The sequence below is a fragment of the Argiope bruennichi genome, chromosome 3 (assembly GCF_947563725.1).
Source record: "Argiope bruennichi chromosome 3, qqArgBrue1.1, whole genome shotgun sequence".
Taxonomy (NCBI): domain Eukaryota; kingdom Metazoa; phylum Arthropoda; class Arachnida; order Araneae; family Araneidae; genus Argiope; species Argiope bruennichi.
Window position 1 is genome coordinate 3,345,619 of NC_079153.1, and position 25,802 is coordinate 3,371,420.

Here is a 25,802-nt window from a genome sequence, read left to right on the forward strand (position 1 = left end):
TTCTAGAGATATTCAGACGGTGACACCAACCAGGACTCTTACCAAAGTACCAAGGGTGAGCAGGTGGGACTCTCCAAAGTGCACTCGACTCCATCTTTATATTATGATATATCTTTATTTTACTTTTTATATTTCTTTATATTATATTTATATCATGAAAGATATTTTTGGATTCTCTAAATACAGGGTGATCATAAAAAGACCTCACCTCTATACAAGCTCTTAAAAGCCTTAACAATCGATCAATGCAAATGAATTTTTAAATGTAAGTATTTAAAAATTATGATTAGAATGACACCATACAACTTGATGATTAGAATCACACCTTAATGATTAGAATTATTAATCTAATCATTATTTTAATCCATAATTATACATCAATGCTTAGAATTACACCATATAACTTGAAAAAAATTCAAACGACCATCCCTCTTTTTGTGCTTTCGTGATCAATCAGCGATGTAAAGAACATTGATAGCAGTGGATCCTTGCTCATTATAGTGCGACATGAAATCATGAGAACAGGGTGGGGTTGAAAAAGGAATAAGGAACATGGAAACAACACAAAATCAAAACGTTTTAATTGATTTTACAAAAGTCCAAACTTTTGAAGCAAGTGACAGAGGACGAACCATGGCAAAAGTAACTAGCCATCTTCCAGTCAAACCCATTTTGTGTATTTATTTTCTAACTAACAATCCGTACTTGATTCAAGAAGTCTCGGGAAGGGTGGATTCCCTCTAATAAGTAAGCAACAGCTTCAAAAGATGTTATTTATTTATTTATTTTAACGGTTGATCTGTACTCAGAAAATAGATTTAGAGAATTACGAGCTGTCGCTTACTCTCAATCATTAAACATGATTAGTTGGTTAGTATTTCGTGATTTATGGCGCAAAACCCAACATCGATTGCACCACGAAGAAAGCTGACAAATCATGACAAGAAATCTGATTCTAGAATTTATTTTAATATTAAAGTGTCCATAATCAAATTTTACTCATACCACGATTTAACAAGCTTAGGTCATTTCTCATATAGCAGGAATTTCTTCAATATGCTTAATAGATTTTGTCAAATAATGCCAACTTCTCTTAGTTCGGTTTCACCATATTATGGACAGATTTAAGCAAAAAAAGAAAATTTGACACTGGCAATTTTTTTTACGAAAGATTTATAAATTAGTTCCAAAGGGTACGTTCGAAGAACATATAGAAGTTATCAAATAACAAGCAAGTAATAGCAATTTTATCTTTTATAATTAATTCGCGTGCAAAACTACGAAGAGTTTCGCCCAAATTTTCTCTACATAATATATTTCATTTTATTTTGTTTAACTTCCAGTCTCAATAAATTCTGAACGCCAAATAATGAATGCGATATTATAATCTTAATTGCTTTTTTCTGTTTATTATACATATTTATTAAAACTATTTAGGTCCATTGGTGAATGATTTCTTAGTTATAATAATAGATACCGATAATTTTCCCCTCAAAAAAAGTATATGCACAAAACTTTTTCTGCTATAAGGAAGGCTGCAGTACGGATGGTTCGTAATCGAATGACTACATGGGGTAATGCGAAAGCTGGATATCTGATCAGACTGTTTCCTGAGAAAAAGAAAAGAAAAAAAATCGTCCGGGTCTTCCAAACGTTTAGGGATCGGCAAAGGCAAGGCTCGATTTCCTCTGCCAGGAAACGGGAGCAAACAACTTCCGTGCACTTTCTGGGTTCACCCCTCATCTTCTGAATTCCCCATTATCGCTTATCTTATCTTACCCATAAAGCCCTTTGCTCCGCTACGGATATTGGACTCGCAAAGCCGCTTTCAAGAATGGGGGGCTCTCTTCGGCTGCAACTAAAAAACAGCTAAAAGAATCTTTTGTTCTTTTTATATATGTTGGTATTCAGTTATAATCACAAACCTGTAAAATGTTTTGAACTGTAAGTGTAGTAAACAGTTTTTTACATTCTTTTAAGCAGCATAGCCTGTTTTCATCCTATGTTTCAATGACAGTTCCAATGAATATTTTTACTGTCATCTAAAATATAAGCAGAATAATAATACACTATCTATCAATAAATATTTGGACACCCATGCAAACGAAGATATCTGCGGTCCAGATCTTTGTCACGTATTCTGTACTTAAATATCGTGTAGGAGAATAGGCATTAGTCGCATGAAAGATGTCACGTAATTCAGAGCTGTCTGACTTCGAGAAAGGCTTAATTGTCGGATATCATAGAGATAGCCAATCCTTAAGGAAAATATCTAGTAAATTAAGCATTCCAAAATCGACAGTGGCTTTAGTAATTAAGAAGTGAAAGGTGAGTGGTAATGTGCTTCGACCCGGGAGACCCACGAAACTAAGAGATAGAGATTGACGATTGCTGTCCAGAGAAATTCGGAAAAATCGCACCAAACCAAAAGTCCACATACACCAGGAGTTCCAAAAAGTATCCTGACCTGTTGTTTCGATAAATACCATCTTCAAGGAAACGCATTTGCTTGGTTTCCATAGCTGTGCTGCCACCCATAAACCTTTGATTACAAAATCAACCACGCTGCTCGGTTGAGGTTGGTACATGGCACGTCGAATTTGGACAGTAGACAAATTGAAACATGTTCTCTGGATTGGTGAATTAAAGTTCAATCTCTACCAGTCGGATGGCATGGATAACGCCTTTTTCCCAGAATGCATTATGTCTACAATTATGTTTGGCGGAGGTGGAATTATCACCTGAGGATGTTTCTCGTGGTGTGGAATGAGATGTTTGGTCTCAATTCATGGTACGCTCAACTCCGAATCCTACTTGACTTTCTAAACAACAATGGGCTACCGTCGCTGTGGCAATTTTACGGGTTGGATCATTGTTATTTCCAGAATGATAATGCTACTTGTCATGTTGCGAGGTCCCCCGTGGATTGGTATGATGACAATGGGATAAACTGACTGGAATAGCCTGTCCAGAATCCAGACTTGAATCCTATAGAAAACATCTGGGACAAATTGGATCGCCGAATTAGAGGTGCAGCAACAGTCCAAAATCTATGACGGAACTTGCATGTTTTCTCCAAGCCGTGTGGAAGAAAATACCAGTGTCCATCAGCCAAGCACTTGTAGAAAGTATGCCCCGGAGGATTAAGGCTATAACTGCATCAGACAGAGGCTCCACCAATTATGGATTATGAATAAATTGTGTTTATCTCTTTTTATCGCAGATATCCAATTACCTATTGGTAGATGGTGTATTTTAAACTTAAAATATAATTGAGCAAAAAAATGAAAAGCTGTATTTTACTATCGAATTTGAGAAGAGTAATTTGTCTCCGTTGTGAGATGTCAAATATTGTTGTGATTTCTTGAGAGATATATTATTTATAAATTCTATTATTATTTCGTTAACTTTAACTTTTTTTACCAATTTCACTTTAATTTTTTCAATGAATATAAGACTGCCGCTTATTCTTTCCCATGTAAAATTCCCCCTCAGGGGCTCACCTACTATAGGTGAGTACGGGTGTCCCAATCCCGAGGTACCCAGGGATCTATACTCCCTTTATGTTTATACTCCTCTTCGCCTTCTGCTTTCTGCCTTTTTTTTCTTTCCCTCGACGGCAAGCGAGGGGGCTCTCCATGAGAAGCTGTCGCCGCTCTGTTTGCTTCTTGCTTCTCATGGACAGCCAAAACCCCACGTGTTTGCCGTGCGTGGCGACCCATTTGAAAGACGGGTGGTGTACTGTGGTCCCCTGTGCATCAATCGGCTGGTCGCTAACCACCTAAGTGGTTAGTTTGCTAGGGATCAAGCGAAGGGGTTACTCCTTGGGCTTGGCGTTAAGGGTGGTCACTGTCCCCGGGGGTAACTCCGAGCGTATAGGTACCGGCTAGCACCAAGGTAAGCGCCGAGGCTGGGAATGGTCAGAGCCGGTGGCTGCCTTCCCTTGTTGGGCTCCGTGGTGGGCGGTGCCGTCGGGCCTGAATTTGTACCAATGTCGTATGGGCAAACGCAAAGCTGCTCCCTTCAGTGGGCAACAAAATGTTTCTACCTCTCCAACAGTTCCTGATTTTCCAACCTTTTTCATTATCAAAAGATCATCTGCTACTAATGATACATTTCATTCAGTCTCTCCGTTTCTTGTTGAAAGATGTATAACTGGCAATATTGGTGAGGTTAAAAGTACTAAAAAACTTCGATCTGGCGATTTGCTGGTCGAAGTACAATCTCGTAAACAATCTGTACAAATTATGAAATTAAAATCATTCGAAAATATACCAGTTGTTGTTTCTCCACATTCTTCACTGAATTCCTCCAAAGGGGTCATTTCCTGTGGGGAGCTATTCAATGAACCGATAGATGCAATAACTAAAGAGTTGAAAGGACAAGGGGTTAGCCATGTACGGCGTATATCGATACGGAGAGATGGCCAGCTCCTAAATACCAAACATCTGGTTCTTACTTTTAGTTTCAACAAATTACCCGAGTACATTAAGGCGGGGTACATGCGCCTGTTGGTTCGACCATATATACCGAATCCGCTTCGTTGTTTTAAGTGCCAACGGTTCGGACATTCAAGAACTTCTTGCCGAGGGACATTAACTTGCGCCCGCTGTGCAGAAGTAGGTCACGATAGTTCGGAATGCACATCTAGGGAGAAAAGCTTTAATTGTCAAGGCACACATACTTCCTTTTCTCGAAACTGTCCAGCATGGCAGTTAGAAAAGGAAATAATTAGTACAAAAATTAAAAAACAAATTTCTTACTCCGAAGCTCGTAAACTTGTAAAATCACAAACTCCTGTATCTGGAACCAGCTACTCATCTATGATGAAAAAACCACCTGCAACTGATCGTATTCAAAACAAAAGAAACAATATACTTACTGATAATAGTCCCGAGTCCGCTATTGTAACGTCATTGCCAGTAGATCTCAATAGTAAAAATGTTAACCAGCCAACTGGTCATGAACATGAAACGCTTCATGTTCCATCTAATGAAATGTCACAGGACCTGAATAAATTTAAAACTGTCACTTATAAGAAAAAATATAAAAAAGACCACAAGCAAAATTCTGAAAATATATCGTATTCTAAATTCTGGAAGACTTCACCTCGACAAGTCTCCCAACCTATGCCAGACTCAAATTTGAGCTCTTCGATTAATTCTAAATCAGCAGATAAAATGGATGAAGCCAAGCCTGAGCTTGAATTCATGACCACAAATAAACCCAAACCAAACACTGACAGCGAAATAGAATCGGATAATGCAATAGAATACAACCCTCATGAAACAATTGACGAAACACCACTTGCTGCGGAACATTCTACCGATTCCACCACAGTTGATAAAACTGTTTTTAAACAAAGACCCCAAGAATGTCAAGTTAAATGGATTAATCTTAAAAATTTTTACAGTGAAACTTCAAGTACCCCTATACATAGAAAATACTTGAAGAAACACCGAATCAAAAGATTGCAATGATTTTTTCTTTTCACTTCGTTTTGTAATTTATTGTACCTTTTTTTTATCTTATGGAAGATGCATTTTCACCTTTTTTTAAATTTCATCGATATTTTAATCTTTTAACATTTTTGGAAAAAATTTCTTTACGGGATGTAATTGGCATATTTATAAACGCTGACACTATTCATTATTGGATGTATTTCTTTTTATCACGAGAAATTATAAATTTAAACTGATTGAATTATACGTGACATTTTTAAAACCATTTGTTTGGCGCAGTATAGCCATATTTGGCTCTTGCGCCATAAAATCTCAAAATACCATACCATACCCATGTAAAATTCTGTACTTTATCGCAACAAGCGAAACTAATCAGATGCTAGCATTGAAATACACCAGATTTTTTTAAAAATCAATTTTGCCAATTATTTTCACGAAGATATTTTGATTCGCTCGATTTTTTTTCCTCAAAATGAGAGACGCTTTAAAAGAATGAATTTAAATGCTGCAATAGCCACTTAATACATGTAACTGAATATGTCATCAAGCACCCAATGCTTATCTTTTGTTATGCTATGAGACCATTTTTCTATTATAAGTTGGGTAAAGGATTCTAAAATTAAATTAGCACCACTCATTTGTGTCATAACACGTGAAAAGAATTATCCATTGAACATTATGAGGTGAATCTTGTTAAAGTGTGTAATTTAAGAGATGTGGTAGTAGCAAAAATGTGCTTATAATTTTTATTATAAAAACTATCCATTCGTGTCGTCCGTTTTTACGATAGTTAAGAGGAAAATGAATACGTTAAGCAGGATTTTTTTTTTTTTTTTTAAGTTTCCTCTTAACATATTCAGCTGTGTAATTATGGGGAAGGCCGAGTGTGTGTCCAGGAGAAATGTTGACGTTCCAAAATTATCCTATAAACATTAAAAACTATTCTCCTCCAAAATTGGGGATGTTGAAATGAATCTTAAGTTAATAGTATCTAAAGCTCTTTTCATTACAAAGACTCCTATAAAAGCCGTAAAACTTGTTTAAAATACCTTTTCTCTATTAAAAAATATTCAATAGAATAAATAGTATGGTTCTATTTCTTTATGTGAGAAATAATGCAATTCACTCGTCATTTGTCCATTTTATATCACCCAAAAGAAATCACGAAAGAAATTTAAAGGCATTCATTAACATTCACCGCAAACATCAAATTCTCGGAATGAATTCATCTGCAAAAAACGGCGAGTGTTTATTAATTTCTTTCTTCGTTTGTTTGAAATTAAATACTTTATTCTATATTTATTGATACACATTTGCGGAGAGTTTTAAAATGTGAATAGAACTGGCAATGTCATATTTTTATCTTCTGGGTTAAAGTGACTTCCCTTTCAAAATATTTATAGATCAATAACTTTGTAACAAATAAAAAGGCACACATTTTTATAATTTTTTTTAATTGAAGGAAATAACCTTAGTAATATTTATGGATGGGATACATATTTGACTACAATCACAACCGTATTCTGTGCTAATATATTTCAAGACTCAAGTAGTACAATTCAGTGAATCGAAAGGACGCAATTTTGGTGTTTTGCCCTCTTATATCGATGCGCGTGCGATCCTATTTGTAAAGTTTATGATACAAAAAACAAAATTAGAATTCATTTTTAATTATTAATCAATCTACTATTAAAAATCTCTCCGTTTACTTAAGCTTCGTTCCTAAGAATATATTTTAAGTACAAATACGAAATCGATTAAGATTCATAAAAATCGTACTTTCTGCCCTTCTTTCGGTTGAAGCGGGATTACAGTTCTGCATCGGCATCCAAGATAATGGGAACCGCAGGATCCTGCCACTGAAACCGCAGCCCATTGAGGCGGAGAGGAAAAACAATAAACTGATGCCACTAATGGAGGAGTTAATTGAGTCCGTGTTTGTTCGGGTGACCGCTGCAGCTGCCAGGGTTTCCGATGACACCCCGGCTCTTCCCTAACAAAGGAACAGCTTCGCGCCACTTCATAATAGGATCTCAGAGCGCCAATAATTTTGTCATTTTATGTAGCTCAAGGCAATGGAAGAATGAAGGCTCACTCATTTAAAACAACCTCAACTGGCTCATTCCATAAAGATGACGAAACGTTTAGAAAATTGTGGTAAGAAATATAAGAGTTTCTTTCCCCTGAAATGAAGTGTTCATTAGTTTGGAATTAAATTTTCAAGAAAAAATGAACTAAATAAGTAACATCACGGATATGATATGAATGAAAGTGACATTCAAACAGAGGGAGTGGTCTCCTCAAAACTTTCTCACATACTCTCTCATAAAAGTGTCATTCCAGAGAATGCTTTGCACGGTATGGACGTTAGTAGTCACAAAATATTAATATTTGGCATGAATTTAGCATTTTGCGGTCCTTGGCGATGTTTTGGCAATTTATCCATGGTGTGCGGTTAATAATATCCAAAAATCTAATTTGCATTTCAGAAGTGTTTTTTTTTTCAACCGGTTGAAACAAAAATTTGATCCAGAACTATATTGAAATCACAAAATTGCATATCGAATTTGATTATTGCGTTTCTAAAAGTACACACCACAGTCGGTCAACCTCTTATCGGATTTGGCTTAAAACTGAATAGGTATCTAAACTATGGGTGTTAAATATGTGTGCCGAATTTTATCCCATCTAGCTCTTTTCGTTTTGTATTTATTATGTTAGCTTATATTCAAACAGACAGACCTCCTCAAAGCGGATTTTGTTCAAAATTTGGTGTAAAGACCGTATACCAAATTTCATCCGTCTAACTCAAACCATTCTTGAGTCGCACATTGACAGACAGAATGCCAAAAACGCATTTTTCGAACTCAAGGAGATCTCCAAATGTTCGATTTCGAATTTTTTGACGATTGCACAACTTTCTCTATACTTCGTATACCAGAAAGTAAAAATGTGCAAATGAATATTTAAGCGCCCAATTCTGAAAGCCCAATTCTGAACTTCTTCCTGAAAACACCAATCCTTCTGTCAAGCATGGAGGTAGTTCACTTCTTGTATGGGGCTGTATATCTGCAAAAGGAGTGGGAAATTTAGTTTTCATTGATAGAATCATGGACAAAATTAAATATTTGGATATGTTGAAGAACAATTTAAAACAAAGTGCCCAGAATTTCGGTTTAGGGTCAAGTTTTCTGTTTCAACAAAATAATGACCCGAAACATACAGCTAAAATAGTTAAGTTATGATCGTTGTATAATTGTAAAATGCAATTACACACCCCTCCTCAATCTCCAGATATCAATGTGATTGAAAATTTGTGGGCACAATTTGGAAAATCAGTTCAAAAACACGATATTAGGGGCAAGGAACATTTAAAAAGAGTATTACAAGAAGAATGATCGAAAATATCCGGCGAAACAACTCAATGCCACACCGTTTACAAACTGTTCTAAATGCAAAAAGATATGCAACAAAATATTGATTTATCTTTTTCTCTTTTTGTTGACAGATTTTTCTAGATGTATACTCAATTTTGTGACTTTGGAATTTGTAACTTTGAAATAAAAATTACTGTAATAAAAATATTATTGATTCCTCCGTTTTGTTTTTTAGCCTAATACTTTTGTTAATGTATATTTTGTCGTTCTTATAAATATTAGCCATAAATAGGAATGTTAAGATCGAAAAAAATAAAATTAAAGAAGAAAGAGTATAGTGTATACTCAATTTTGGGAGCCACTGTATAATAATGTTTCAGAGTTAGGTGGAAGACCCACTTCTACATCCCAGTTTTCCATGGTGTGGTATGGATGGATGTTTGAAGGCGAGTTCAGATGTCAGCTTCATCATCCAACCACATTTCAAAAGGACGGTGGTTAGGTGTTGACTACTGGAGGGTTCTATGTTCGATTCGACAACAGATGAGAGTGGTGAAGCTAGAAGAGGGGGATGCCAGATCATGTGTTGTGTATTTGTTATGCGACAGTTATTCAAAATCCTCAAATTTGTTTCAAACAGCATCAAAATCAGATTGCAAGCGAATGAAACGAATTTTGTAAAGCAATGTAATTCCTCATCTGAAATTCGAACACGTTATCATAAATAAAAATTAAATACAAGCAATAGTTGGATATTACCTAAACAACGAGATCAAACAGTTGGAAGGTCTTGTTTCAGCAACGTAAAAATCGTATTGATTCCATAATGTTCGAATGGCGAATGCTGTTAGAGTAGCATTTTCAGCTGAGTAAACAATTGTTTCATTGAAAAATATTTAGATCACAGATTTAGCATTATGTATTAATAGTGATTAAAAAATGACCTGCGATATTATAAAAGAGAAATAAAAATTCGTCCGTAGTTAAAAGGTTCAAATTCAAAGAGTAGAAAACTTCTGTAATCTAATGTTCCTCTATAAATGATATTTATGTAATATAATTTCACTCTATTTAAGAATAAAAAAAGTAAATATCAGAAGATAAATAGTTCAAAACAATTTAAGTTAAAAAAAACTTTGTGGATTAGAAATTTCCTAAAGAAAATTTTGGTCTTCAATGACAGATATTTTTAGATTCAGATCACAATCAAAGGCATAATCTATAATCAGATATAAATAAATCGACAGAATTTATAAAACTATTTATTCTTCGAAAAAAACAAATTTTCCAGACAGTTGTTTTCTGACTCGACAAATGCCTGCTGTGGCATGTCAAGCTTGCTGTACAAATCTTTGTCCGCATCGTTCAAATGAATGCAAAAGCATTTAATTAACTTTATACAAATTAATTTCTAGAATTAAAAGTGCTGAATGAATTCACGAGGTCGCATGACAAACAAAATCATTCGTTATCTTCTCATCTAACTACATGTAGTCTTACAGTGTGATGTGTGAGGTTACAATCTTCTTTTTCTTGAAAAATACGCAATGGATTTCAAAATTAAATTATACTTGCTGATTATCAATGGTAATTATGATAATTCATGATGACGTGCATTTGATGATTAACAAATGAGCATAAATTTCTCCATTGTTATTATATTGCTTGTTAAGGTAATGATATCATTATTGTTATTACTTTACCAATGAAAATTACATGTGTGTTGTCATTCTCGTCTTCTTCTCCCTGCTAAAATAATATTCTTCTCTTTCTGTTCATTCAATGGCAAATAATATTCTCTTTGCAGAATTTTAACTAATAAGAAATATATTTTCTAAATTCAATTATCTGGAAATTATTTCATAACTTGGAAAAGAAATATCGAGTGTTTATCATTTCTATGCTGATTAAACGGGAATCAATCGTCTTGCTTATCAAACAGCAGAGAATTAGAAATATTTTCATTTTTCTTTTATTGTTGAGAAAGAACGTGAGATTTGAATGTGCTTAAAAAATGTTTCCGTTCGGAACAAGTATTTCATGAATCAATATTTTTCTTAACTCACAGAAAAGCTTAAAGAAGGATCTATCAATACTGCACACAAATCACTATTTCTTTCATAAAATATTTAACCCCTTGTCAAAATTAAAAATGATTGTGGCATTATTACATGCGCATAATTTTTTTTCACTGCCCGTCTCAATTTGCAGTGATTGGCACATGGAATATCAGCACGAAGAATCTCGTTTCAGCTCGCAAATTAGTTTTGCTTTTGTCGCCAACCGCAGTGTAATTGTCGCAGATGTCGGTGCGTAAAAATCAGTTTTAAGTAGAGCGTAATCGAAATTCTTTCGTGTTTTCCGCTCTAGAGGGAAAGCCGGATAATTAAAATGTCGGTCGGAACGTACGCCATCTGTCGCTGACGGAGAAAAGGAATATTCGCTCGTTAATCAAATTCCAATTGGTCCGGAAAAGCAAAACGAATGAAATGTCACTTTTGATTATTTCATACTTTGATCCATTCAGCGGTTAAGCCCATTGCTGCACTTTTCTGGCATTTTGAAAAGAAAATGTTCTACTTAACATATTTTGAATCTAGATCCAGGACAAGTAGCTGCAAATTTTTGGAAAGGAATCTAAAGAAGAGAGAAAGAAATTCTAGCAATTCGCTGTTTCTTAATAGTATTTAATATAAATAGTTAATGATCGCAATAATAATGAATATATTATTAATGCAATCAAAATTTTTTAATGAAACATTAATGAAATACTTTGATATCAAAAATTTTTTTTAAGTAATTCATTTTTACAAACTAATTCGCAATAAGTTTTAAAATATCACCTATGGCAGGTAATTAAGTATATTGAAAGGAAGAATCTCATGCATGCGGCTTTCGAATGATATTTTGTAAATTAGGAGTAAAAACATTATTTCATAGGAACTTTTTAAATATTAATGCATTTTGATTCAAAATCCGCATATTTCATTAAGAAAATAAAATAACTAATATTATTAAACAAATTTAAGATGACAAAGTTTAATTTCACATAGCTTTCACGTCCGGATTTAAAGATTTAAAATAGTGCACTTTGACTTCCTCTTAGTTAAAATTATTAATAGCTTATAACTGTCAGCTTTTATTTCTTTAATGATGAGGGCAGAGTAGTTAAAGAAATACTGACAATCAATCCAAAAACGGTTACTTTTGATGATTTATTTAAATAATTTTGACTTCATTAAGTTCACTGCTTACAAAAAGCTTTAGAAGTGTCAAGCAAGTTCTTGTTCTTGTAAAATAGAGAAAATCGGCTTCCCTTCAAGGAGATTTTCCGAATAATTAAACAGCAAAAACCTTTCGAGGCCCCGGTGGTCTGATGGTAAGATCTCGGCTTCTGAACTGGAGGGTTTAAGGTTCGCGACCCGATTCCGCCAAAGAACCATCTTGTAAGTGAATCTGGTGCACGCTAAATCCGTCGGAGCCAAACACCCTCCCGCTGGAGTAGTGTGGTGTGAAAGCTTTTAGAAGGGGTGCTAGCCCAGGTGTCATCCTCATCATTTGACCGCGGTTCGAAATTGTCAAGCCCATACAGCAATAGCTCTAATGTTGCCTTTAAAAAAGGGGATGTTAAAATAACTAAATTGAACCATGATATAGGGAAGAAATCCGAAGAGACCTCCCAAACTACGGTACTACCCCATTATTATTATTTTGCAAATTATTGGCTAAGCTTTATGAAGCTCTAAAATTTATTAAAAAATTCCATAATACGTTATTTTAAAATTTCATTAAAAAATTTTAAAATTCTTTGAGTACCTCTAAATATTAACTTTTTGTTGTTATTATTATTATTATAAATATTTTTCCAAGAAAAAACCCGTATATTACTTTGTAATTCCATTAAAAAATTAATTTTCTTGGAGTATTTTTATGCATACATATAAAATTTCCATTGTATGGTTTTCTGAGGTTTCTTTCTTTAACCTTTTCTATAAATGTGATATTTTAACTACCTAAAATTTTTGAAACGTGAATTCATATACAGATTTATTCTAATGAATAACTGGAATGCTTATATAAATTTTATATAATAACCTCGAAAGCTAAGACGCTGATTTAAATATGAAAAACGTCGTTCTGAGAAAATACCATTATATATATTCAATTCTGAATCAATTATCTATTCATACATATTTAATGAGATTTAACAATACATGTATTAATGCTATTTTATTAGCATGCAAGCCTATATTGCATATATTTTGGCGGTGCAATGCCAAAATAAAAATTTATTTTAGCTTATTTTTTATTTTTTCAAATTATGTCATCCCCTTAAAATTCTTAATCGTGTCATTAACAATTCTGCTTTTCTTTAACGTAAATGGAACAAATAATGTTCATAAAATAGTGATTTTGCTATTTTTTCCTATTTGCTGAGTGATACGATATTATTCAGGATCCAATTTTACAACTTAGCTGCGAATCAATATATCATCAGATTTATCGTAATTTAAAGAAGAGACATTTTGTCCGTCATTTTTTTTTTCTATTTGAAGTTCTTATCGTTGCGCAACAACTTCGCAAAAAAAAAAAAAAAAAAAAAAAAATTGAATAACACAATATTATCTAAATAAAGATATTCTTTGGCAATCTGCTTTGAAGCAAGTTTCGTCCAAAAAAAATCATTCTAGACTTTTTTTGAAAACTTTTTTCTTTGACCCTTCGATTCCCCAGTCCCTTTCTTATAGCATTTTTATTTGTATGAGACTTGTAAGGTATTTAGTATTTTTTTTTTCAACTTTATAGGCAATACAGACTTGGGCGGCATTGCAAGTTGAGATCAAGTTTTGATTGAGCCGGCAGCATAAATGAAATTTAAAAAATAGAGCAAAAAAGTTATTGAAGAATTACAAAATGAAAACTGATGCTGTAAGATTGAGAAAAAACTCTCAGAAACGTCAATCGAAACTCTTATGCATTCCTAATCATTCATTCTGGAACTCACTTTCTTTCTTTTTTTTTTTTTTTTTTTGCCATATTTTATATTCTTCTCAAGATTAAATTTTGTTTTTGATTGAAATACTCTTTGTAATGTAATTCATTTTTATCATATTTTCAAAAGTTCATATATCACAAAGTTCATTCGTCCTTTAAATGCTTTATCATGTACTTCAGCATAAAAGCGTTTCATTTATACAGATTCATGAAGAGTTTAATGATCATTTTTCCAGTCATTCATCGATTTTTAATGCTTGAGGCTTAAGTGATTGACTTATTTGTTGAATTGGATTTTTTCGCGTAGTGGAAGTTGGGTAAATCATAGCTGACTACTCCGACTTGCCTGAAAGTACACGGAAAAATCTAAATAGCCACTGCAGCATTGATAAGAACTAAGATTGCGTTCTAAAGTCTATAACAAGCCACGATACAACCACTTTCATAAGAGAACATCCCGTCACCTGCCAGGACGATGAGAACCAACCACCATTCAGGAAGCTTCTCATTCCCATATCTGAAGTGCAACCCAGGGGGGGGGGAGGATTTGGGTAAATGGAGAAACTTAGAAAATTTTAAAGCAACCACTACATTTTTACCTACACTTACCTGATTTCAATGCGATATTTATTTTGTATTAACGATGACAAAATGCTACAAACTTTGAAATTCACAATAAGATTCATACAATTAAACACAACATAAAATAGGTTTCTCTTTTGATACTATTGATACATTATTTTCATCTGTATCACTAATACTATAAGTTTATCTATATTTAGTTAATCTATTTTAAGTTTATCTAGTTAAATTTATCTATATTGGTGTCTTTCCTTAAAAATAATCACGATTTTACACACAAAAAAAAATCTATTTTTTTTAACTAACTATTAAAGTTTAGGTAGATGGCGCCAAGCAGTCCAAGCACAGCCTAGACAACCGAGGTAAATATCTGAGCTTCAGAAAAAAAATCTTATAACTTTGAACGAGCAATTCTTGTATGTACATAAATTCGTTTATTTCGTGTATTTCGGAAGCGGCTCTAACATTTTTTTTATAACTATTAGGGTCTTTTTCGACCTTCTCTCATGCTGACAATGTCATATAGAGCCATCTCGGACCCGATTTCGTCATGGTAAAACTGAGTGCAAGTTCCAAAATATAAGTAATGATAGATAAACTGCAAAATGAGTACTATTATATTGCAGACTGTTTGGAATAACACGTTAAACTAAGGGCATTCATGATTTTTTTTTAATTTAAATTATTAGTTTATATGTAGGTAAGATTATATGTAATATTCATATGTAATCAGTATGTGATTTGTATCTAAATATGTCTTTAAAAAAAACACGATTTTACAAAAAACAAATAATAATAATACTAAAACTGTCGAGCTAAACTTGGTTTTTGTGGTACTTCATCTAAAATGACACTATTTTCTACATTTTACAGAGATGTGAAATTTGAATATATAAAATTAAAATATTTTACTTGATTACTAAAATTCCATTGAATGTACACATTGATACTGAATAGGAAAATGATTTGAGGATCGTACAAATATTTCTGATTCTTATCTATGTTGTTCAAAATTTTAGAAATTTGAGAGCTCCTGATATAAAGCTAAGGTTCGTAATAGAAGCAGAAATTTTGACAGCATTTTAAAGAGATTGTTATTGATTTCACCTATCAAAATCTATTGGTAAAGATTTCACTACTATGCCAATATCTGGTTAACTTAATTTCTTAATAAATATCTAAGCTTTACCAGTGATACTTCATGTTTGTGTACTTATATGAATTTCTTGACAATCTTTTAGAATATACAAATTTAGTTTTTGCATATTATTATTTCGATATTTCTTGTTGAATTCTCACGTTTCTTTACATTTGTACAGTTTAACATTGATTGTGGCACAAAATGAATCACGTGCTATGAAGAATCGCAAATAAAACGATCAATAAAAATAAAAAAATTCGCGTCAAAAGTTAAGCGAAATTAGCCAAAATGGAACAGAAACTGAATATTCCACAAGCATGTTTAAGTGTTAAAAGGAAAAAGAAAAGGGGAGGGAGGAGGGGAACAGTCTTTGATTTTTCTGATCTTGCTAAATGGGTTTATAAATTTAAGGGAAATTCATAAAATATTTGGCACCAACATTCTTTTCAAGACGTATATACAAATATAAAAGAATCTCAAGAATATCACTTTTCATAAAGTTTCCCAAAAACTTGAATAACGATATTTCCTTTTTTTTCCCCCAAAAAAATAAAAATAGTAAAACTGAATTTTGCTTGTATCAAATAAAATAATTTAATGCGAGTTGATCCAAAAGAATAACAAATCGGGCTGAACAAGAATTTAAAGAAAGCCTCTTTCAAAACATGTTCAATTACTTATTTCAAGAATAACCAACATGCTTTTGCCTGCATCGTTACATCCACGCAGAGGAGGTACTTTTTTTTTACAAGTTGCAACAAACATCAACACTTTAAGATAAAAAAAAAAAGAAGAAGAAGAAGAGGAAAAAGGGAAGAAAAGAAAGATGGAAGTTGGAGGGAAAATAAAGCTCGGAGTTTCAAACGGAACGTAGAAAAGATTCTTAGCAACACAGGATTGTCATTTTATTTTTGTTGGAAGAATTCTGAAACAAAAAATATCATTGCAAAAAGCAGACGTGCGTTAGGCGTTAAACGTTGCTATTTCTTTTGGCGTAGTAAACCCGATTTGGCCTTTTATCGCCAAGCCAAAAGACATTGCAAACAAACCATACATTTTGAAACTCCTTCAATACAAATTTAATAATTTTTTGCTTTTTGTATGCGAAATATAGAAAAAATATTGTAATCATCAAAAAATGTGAACACCAAATTTTGACGAATCTCCGCGTTTCAAATCTCCATGAATTTGAAAGAAAAAAAACATTTTTGACTTGCGCCTAATTGTGAACACGATAACTCAAAAAAGCTTTGAGATAGACGAATGAAATTTTGTATATAGATTTAAGATCAAAGTTGCAGACTTCTGTTAAATATTTACCAAAATCTATTCCGAGGAAGTCTGTCTGTCTATCTGTTTTTGTACAAGTAAACTCGATAAATGCAAAAAATAAAGAGCTAGATATATAAAATTTGGTTCACAGGTTTATTTATGTAAATTTTTATCAAATTTTGAACTAAATCTGTCAAAAGGTTGATTGTATGTCAGTCTGTACTTTCGTAGTCATGAAAACGCAAGACCTCATAAACGCAATGTCTTTAATCAATGAAATTCGGTATGTAATCTTGTGACTACAACCGTAACGTTGTGTCTAATTTCGGTTTCAATCTTTCAGAAAAAGAAGTCCAAATTACAGATTTGCGCGGCAGATTTAGTGAGACTGAAACCAAAGATCTGTATTTCGTAACTATTTTTCACCAATACCACGCTAGGATTCACTGTTTAATCCAAGGTTCCACAATTTTATTCGGGGAAGAGGGGATGGACAAGATCTTTATTGGACAGTTTGCGAGGAAGTTTCGAGGACATTATTCAAACAAGTTTAATCGATTTGATTATTATTAAAAACAAGTCCAGCTCCCGTGCAAAGAAAATTTCATGCTCCGCTCATCAATGTGTACTCAAATATTCAAAAAAATTCGAAAAAAGCACAAATTTAAATTTTCTTTCCTTCTCATACTCGAAGTATACAGAGAGAAAATACTATAATCTTCAATATATTCATCTTGAGATTTTGCTCAATATTCATGCTTTAGAATATATTCATGCCACCTTGTGCTCGCAAATATTACATTTGAAATTAAGCCAGTCTATCTGTCTTTGAGCTTAATGACGCAAAAAAAAGCATTGGAATATAAAAATTGAAGTATAGTCTTAAAGCCATATACTTTCTATTAAATTTCGACTATATATGTCCACAAGAAATCCATGTGCAAGCACCACGATCAATAAAAAAAAAGAAATGATTCTAGATAGACGAGATTTGGTAATTTGATTTAACTCTTAGAAATGTAGGTCTCTGTCAAAGGTTGAACCTGTCTGTCAAAGAACTATCTGTCTTATAGGTATAAATCGAAAACATCACAAGCTATAGACAGATGAATTTTAGATTATTTTCTTTTATATCGAAACTGTTGATCTATATGTAATCTTGAATTCGATCAAAAGGGTATTTTGATTATTGTTGTTGTTGAGTTATTGTGATCGAATCCGGGATTCGATCGCAATAACTCAAAACCATAACAAGCAAAATGAATATTATTATGGTAGAAAATCTTGACAACGAAACTGGGGATCTGCATCACATTTTCTATCCGATTGTTCAACGGGAAGAGGTCCAAAAGCAGAATTTTTTTCACCGTATTATGAAAACAAAGTAATATACGAGAATATGCGAATAATATACAAGAAAGTCGAGGGAGGGATTTAACTAACAAAACAGATTTTAAATTACACAGAAAGGAACCTATCAATATTCGGAAGTAGAAGGGATAATTTAACTAACAAAACAGTATTTAAATTACGCGAAAAAGAGAAACATCAATATTCGGAAGTCGAGGCGAAAATTTAGTTAGTACAACAGTATCTAAATGACACAAAAGAGGAAATATCAATGTGTTTTATATATTGATTTTAAAACCAATCATTTATTAACCTACATCATTTTAACAGTAGTTGTGAAATGCATATTTCAAAATTGTTTAACATAATTTAAAATTTATTATATTAATTAATTTTTGTGCTATTATTTTTGAGAATGCTTGAATTAATGTATCAATATCGAAATCAGATGAAGTTTTTGTTCATTCTATATTTTTGTTAGGCACATCTGTACTTTTTTTTTTTTGTTATATTTATGACGGCGTGAACTTATTATCAAATTTTATTTTAAAACAATCTATTTGCCAATTTGAGTGGCGGCTAACTTGAACTCAAAGATTTTTTCCGTCTCATATCTAACAGTGCTGTGATAGATTGGTAACAATTGCTGTTATATAATGAGCATTTCAAACAAAAGAGGGAATGATGTGTGGACAGAAAATCATCAGTATTTATGCCCATTTGATCTCACAATTTTATATATGGGTAGTTGCTAGGTTCAGTTGGTTATTTTACATCTGTTTTGTTCCCCACCTCAAGCTGTTTTCCCTGTTAATTCTTATTTATCTAGAGATGTCTTCATTTCGGAGCCAAATTGGATACGTAAACCATATCAAATTTGTTCCCTTCCTACTGCTTCTTAAATAAGCAATTATATTCGAAATCTATTGATAAAAAAGTAAACTTTATGCATGTCACTTTAGAAACCACAACAAGACGATGAACAAGATTTATCAAACTCCGATCGAAACTCTATCCTCTCTAACTTTCGCCAGAAACTCTGAACGTGGTTGGGAGGGCCTCGGCCGACAGAAATCACAGAAAGTGGACTGGAAGAGATTTGGTGAATACCAGAAAACGTGAGAGGTCAGAGCAGCGGCTTCCCTCATCGCCTGCGATGTTCCAGAAACCACGGAAAAGAGGCCCGATGTTTGCAAGTGCTCCCCTCTTCCGGAAAGAGGGCTTTTAGAAAATTCACCCTGAAGGTCTCTCAGAAAAATCAGCTTCGAAACATTTCACACAAACTGTGGACTACTCAACAAAAGTGACTTTTCGAGCGGTCAGTCACGTTGAGGCACTCAGTTGGCTCGCATTATTCTGAACTCACGTTCGGAGATGATGCCGAGTCGTTTATCAAGGCGAGCAACAAAATGGTCTTGTTCTGCTTAAATGTTGCACGGCGTTTGCGGTCTCCCGTGAAAAGACAGCTGCTAAACAACAGCTGCTTTCGATGAAAGCATGTGTTATATGAAGCACTTGCTTTTATGGATTTAAATTTTTTCGACTTATTATTTGAATAGTCTTTTTTATTTTGAATTAAACGATAAAAAAAGTGAAGATGGGGAAGAAATTTAATTGGTCACAACCGTTACTTTCAAAAACAACATAAACTAGTATTTCCGGAAATTTATATTTTTTATTGTAGAAATAGATTGAGATAACATGGAAATTTTACTCTCATATAGAAAACCTCTCTATCAAATGAATGTAGCCTTATGTATTTCCCCTTATTTCACTGAGATATCATCAATATATTAAATTTGATCAGTTAGAACAGGTGTAGAAATTACGTCAATCACGATCGACCGGTGGAATCCCAAGACATTTTGGGATAACCGCCTTTACTAAGACGCGCATACTAAACGAAACCAAATGTTACGTTCATGTGTTACCCATTTGGCAAAGTTGGTGTGGAAGAAATAATTGGAAATATAAATTATATATTCTCTTTATCTCTTGAGGAAAATAAAGTTGTTTTTGTTTTTTTTCCTCGAAAAGACAAAATTTTAAAAGCACGTTGTTCAGAACTTAAGAATAACTGCTGGAATCAAATGCATGAAATAAAGTATCTTAATTTTTTAAAAAAAGTTGATATCATTAAACATTTTCTTTGCCTCTAACTAATTGAATGGATCTGCCTTTTTTCAACGGTGAATATAATTAGACAATATATCGTTCCCTTCTCACAGACGATCACTTAGAATCTAGTGAAAGATGAGCAGTAAATAGTTATATACAGAGATATTCTATATTGGCTGACAGTATGCAGACTAAGTCTTCTACTAACTATAACTACGAGAAGTAACTTTCAATGAAAATTATTTTTTTAATGTATTTGGAATTGTTTGATAATAAATGCATCATTTTACATTATTATATTTGTGGCTATTATTATTATGTTTGTAGTTATGTAGAAAAATGCATATTCCGTATTTTTTATTAAGCTGAAATAAAAATTGTAGAACTTTTTTTAGTTCACCACAACTACGCCACTGGGGGGACCTTAACCTTAACACCTCTGCATGCCCCTGCGACTATAATTTTTACGATTATTTAAACAGTTGGGTGGACATGGAGAGTGAGAGTAGATCCAGACCCCAGTGCCACTTTATTTAAATCAAATACTTGGTTACAGAAGAACAAAAGTATTTACAATATGTACAAAAAATGTTCCTATTGATATACAGATAGGTTACATTGCTGGTTACGGTTGCGGTCCCGCCACTGAGGGACCGCAACGTCTTGGGAAAAAAAAAGTAATAAAAGTACTACCTTGGAAAAGTATTAAAAGTAGTAGCCATACCCTGGAAAAGTCTGCCCACCCATGAGTTAGAATATCCTCTGGAAGTTCGAAATGTTTTCTGTAGTCATCATTCAAGCGTTATAAATACAGCACAGAAAATGATGTGCGATGAAAAGGATACATCTGCTAATTATTTAAGAAATTTGTAACTAACAGAGATTATGAAATCTTCTTTGCACTTTTGTCTTACGTTACATAGGAGAAAAAGTCGGCCACAAAAAAAATACGTTTGTTTTTGCTAATTAAATTAAAATTAAGATCAGTATCATCAATAAGGTGGAGCAAATGTCCCTAGTGCCATTGCTGGGAAGATAAAATTGTGAAATAATTTTGTTTCATTTAGTAAAAAATACTTTTTTTTTTTTTTTTGCTTTTATTTCCCAGAACTAAAAAACTTCTTTAAAGCAAAAATGAAGTTTTTCTCCCATTTTGATAACTCCATATATTCAATTATCTCGATTCATTCCCAAATTCAAATCACTATTTAAGTTCCATAAATATTGTTTCAAATATAGACAAGCGATTCATTCGAAAATACTTTTTTGATGAATTAGCAAAGGCAAATATATCTGCGTAGTACTAAAGAATCATTATTTGATAAACTGTTGCCTGCGTGATATTGAATTTCATATAAATAAGCTCCGAAAATCATATTTCCATTCACCAGTTGTTCTCACCAATCCATTAGTGTATTCAAATGCTACGAGCTTATTCAGGATGGTTATGAAGTAAACTGAATGAGAGTAACTTTCATTAATAATAATGAAGCCAACTATAGAAATTCTAGGCAATTTTTTTTTATGTATAGTGGATTTAGTTTAATTATATTATATTTCCAATTTAAAGCAACACTAGGGCTATTTTGGGACGTACCTCGAAATTTTGAATCGCAGTCAGATGATGAGGACGACACCTAAGCTGACACCCCTCTCTCCAAGCTTCCACACCCCTCAGGGGCTCACCTACTATAGGTGAGTACGGGTGTCCCAATCCCGAGGTACCCAGGGATCTATACTCCCTTTCAGTTCGCTCTCCCCTACGCCTTCTGCTTTTTGCTGTGTCTTTCCTTCCCTCGACGGCAAGCGAGGGAGCTCTCCATGAGAAGCTGTCGCCGCTCTGTTTGCTTCTTGCTTCTCATGGATAGCCAAAACCCCACGTGTTGGCCGTGCGTGGCAACCCACTAGAAAGATGGGTGGTGCACTGTGGTCCCCTGTGCATCAATCGGCTGGTAGCTGGTCACCTGAGTGGCTAGTCTGCTAGGGATCAAGCGAAGGGGTTACTCCTTGGGCTTGGCGTTAAGGGTGGTCACTGTCCCCGGGGGTAACTCCGAGCGTATAGGTAACCGATTAGCACTATGGTAAGTGCCGAGGCTAGACGTCTAGAGCCGGTGGCTGCCATCCCTTGTTGGGCTCCGTGGTGGGCGGTGCCGTCGGACCCGAATCTTCTTTAATATCGCATGGGCTCTTCCAAGAAATCTCCCTTCAGTGGGCATCGCACAGTCCAATCTTTTGTAAAAAATAATTCATATCATGATTCTTTCTTTGTCATCAAGCGTGTTTCTGAGTTAAATGAAACTTTTAATTCTGTATCTCCTTTTCTTGTACAGAAGGCGTTTGCAGCAACAATAGGGGACGTCACTTCAATCCGTAAAATGCGTTCGGGTGACTTGCTTGTTGAAGTAAATTCTAAAAAGCAAGCCCAACAAATAATGAAATTGAAAGCTTTGGCTGATATCCGAATTACTGTAAGTCCGCACTTATCTTTAAATTATTCTAAAGGTGTTATAACTTGTGGGGAATTGTTTAATGTTCTCCTTGAAGAAATAGCAAAAGAATTAAAACCCCAAGGAGTGACCAATGTACAACAAATCTCAATCCGGCGGAACGAACAAATACTTCCCACCAAACATTACATACTAACTTTCCATAGCCGAAATATACCAGAATTTATATATGCCGGCTACATAAAATTACCTGTTAGACATTTTATTCCAAACCCATTACGGTGTTTTCATTGCCAGCGTTTTGGTCACTCGAAAGCCAACTGCCGCGGGACACTCACTTGCGCCCGCTGTGCTGAGAAAGGCCACGATAGTCAGCAGTGTAGCGCACCCGAAAAATGCGCAAACTGCGATAGCAGTCATGCATCATTCTCTCGAACTTGTGAACGTTGGCAACTGGAAAAACGGATAATAACAACTAAAGTAATAGAAAACATATCCTATCCAGAAGCCAGGCGAAAGGTTTTGTCCCAAACACCTAAACCTGGTATAAGTTATGCAGCTGTTGTACAAAAACCATTCTGTGAAAACTGTTCATGCTCTAACTGTACAAAAAGCAATCTAAAAACAAAACCGAACCCTAAAATTTCAGATTCTGAATCAGAAAATTCTACAATAAGTATTCCTGAAACTAATGAAATTGAAACGCACAAAATAAAATCCAAATCCTACAAATCCCTGAAGCTAAAGCTTTCAAAACGTGGCCTGTCTGCAAAGGATTTAAATACAAAATTTAAAAAGTCAAATTTGCGTTCATCTGTCGCACTGGGACTCGCAAACCAAGGTGTCGTCCATAAGGACTTAACGTCCATTTTTGGTGGAGCATCCAAGAGTTCCGAATTAATCTCGCTTCATCCATCTGAGGGGGAGGATGAAGAACTGAAAATGAGTTGCGATGCCTCGCAACCTCCACCCATTGTCCCTAATTCTTTACCAGCAACAAGAATTTCTTAATGGGTACCTTACTTTCTTGGAATTGTCGCGGCATTCGGTCCAAACTAAATGACATCAAGACACTTTTAAACAAATTTCATCCTGTCTGCATAAGTGTTCAAGAAACTTTCTTGGCAGAAAACATTCCTATAAAATTACGTGGCTACAACTGTATACGAAAAGATGCAGACACAGGATCTCGCAATTCCGGGGGTGTCTGTATCTTTACTTCAAATCTCTATCCAAGTTCGCCTCTCAAATTACAAACTTCCCTACAGGCTGTGGCTGTACAAGTTCATGTACGGAAATTAGTCACAGTCTGTTGTATTTACTTACCGCCACCTGATGCCATCTGTCAGCAAGATCTGGACAACTTAGTGGACCAGCTTCCTTCGCTTTTTATATTGCAAGGTGACTTCAACGGACATAGTACTTTGTGGGGTTCGGGTACTACAAACTGTCGTGGGCGGCAGATTGAGGAGTTTATTTCTAACAACTGTCTCTGCCTGCTCAATAACGACGAATTGACGTACTTCCACGAACCCACACGTACCTTCCACAGTCTTGACTTGGCCATATGTTCTCCTGAGCTTCTGCCGTTGCTAACCTTTGCCGTTAGCAACGATTTATATAATAGCGATCACTTTCCTATAATCGTCTCCCATGCTGATAGCGGTGATGTGACTATTTGTCCTCCTCGTTTCCTGTTCCAGCGGGCGGACTGGACTGCTTTTTCGCAACTGGCAGATATCACAGAGACAATGGTCAATACATCAGACATCTCGGAAGCAGTAGTACATGTCGTTAACACCATAATGAACGCCGCTAACAACACAATACCAAAATCATCCCCACGTCGACGAAAGTTTCGAAGACCGTGGTGGAATGAAGCCTGCCGTGACAGTCTCAAGCAACAGAAAAAATTGTGGAACAAGTTCAGAAGGTACCCGACAACAGAAAATCTTGTTGCTTTTAAAAGAGCCAAAGCACTAGCTCGACGCATTCGTCGTCAAAGTCAGAGGAATTCATGGATATCATTCGTTTCTTCTATAACATCCTATACTTCTAGTAAAACCTTGTGGAAAAAGGTAAAGGCTGCTAGTGGGATTTATAGTGAATCATCACTTCCTATTTTAAATACTGGAAATATGATGCATTCTGCCCCTTTAGAAGTAGCCAATATTCTTGGCCAAGCATTTGCACAAGTGACCGCAATGGATTCTTATAGTCCTAACTTTCTGAGAATTAAGAATCCCGCGGAACGGTTGCCCTTGCATTTTAATGACAGAAATACCTATTCTTATAACTGTGAGTTTAGGATGTTTGAACTAGAAACAGCATTATCTCAAGCCCGTGATACCAGTCCAGGATCAGATGGGATTACTTATAGTATGATCCGGCATTTGAATGCTACTTCCCTTTCCAACCTGTTGCTGTTATTTAACAGAATTTGGAATGAGCAGAAGTACCCTTCACAATGGCGAGACGCTATTGTGATACCTATCTTAAAACCTGGAAAAGAATCTTCCAATCCTCTGAACTACAGACCGATTGCTTTAACGAGTTGCCTTTGCAAAACATTTGAGCGAATGGTCAATGCTCGGCTTATATACGAATTGGAGAAACAAGGATGGATTCCCCCGTTGCAAAGTGGTTTCCGTAGAGGTCGCTCTACCTTTGACAACCTCATTTTACTGGAAACCCAGATCCGCAACGCATTTGTTAAGAGGAACCACCTTGTCTCCATATTTTTCGATATAGAAAAAGCCTATGACCGTGCTTGGCGCTTTGGCATACTTTCAACACTTTATAACTTTGGTTTTAGGGGAAATCTTCCCATATTTTTAAAGAACTTTTTATCTCATCGAACATTTCGCGTTCGTTTAGGCAACTTTTATTCAAATCATTTTATTCAAGCTGAGGGAGTTTCCCAAGGAAGTGTCCTCAGTGTCACGCTTTTCATCATCCATCTTAGTCAGATTTTAACAATTTTACCTTCATCTGTACATGCCAGTCTATATGTTGACGATCTGCAGATCTCGTGCCAAGGTAGTGATATTAATATAGT

At 34.6% G+C, this 25,802-nt stretch overlaps 1 protein-coding gene across 1 annotated transcript; it reads left to right on the forward strand.

Moving 5' to 3' along the window:
- The first annotated feature begins 22,477 nt into the window (after positions 1 to 22,477).
- Positions 22,478 to 23,755, forward strand: LOC129964244 (uncharacterized). The gene has a single exon (XM_056078978.1). The coding sequence runs from the start codon at positions 22,478 to 22,480 to the stop codon at positions 23,753 to 23,755; it is 1,278 nt and encodes a 425-aa protein (XP_055934953.1).
- Positions 23,756 to 25,802: the final 2,047 nt, after the last annotated feature.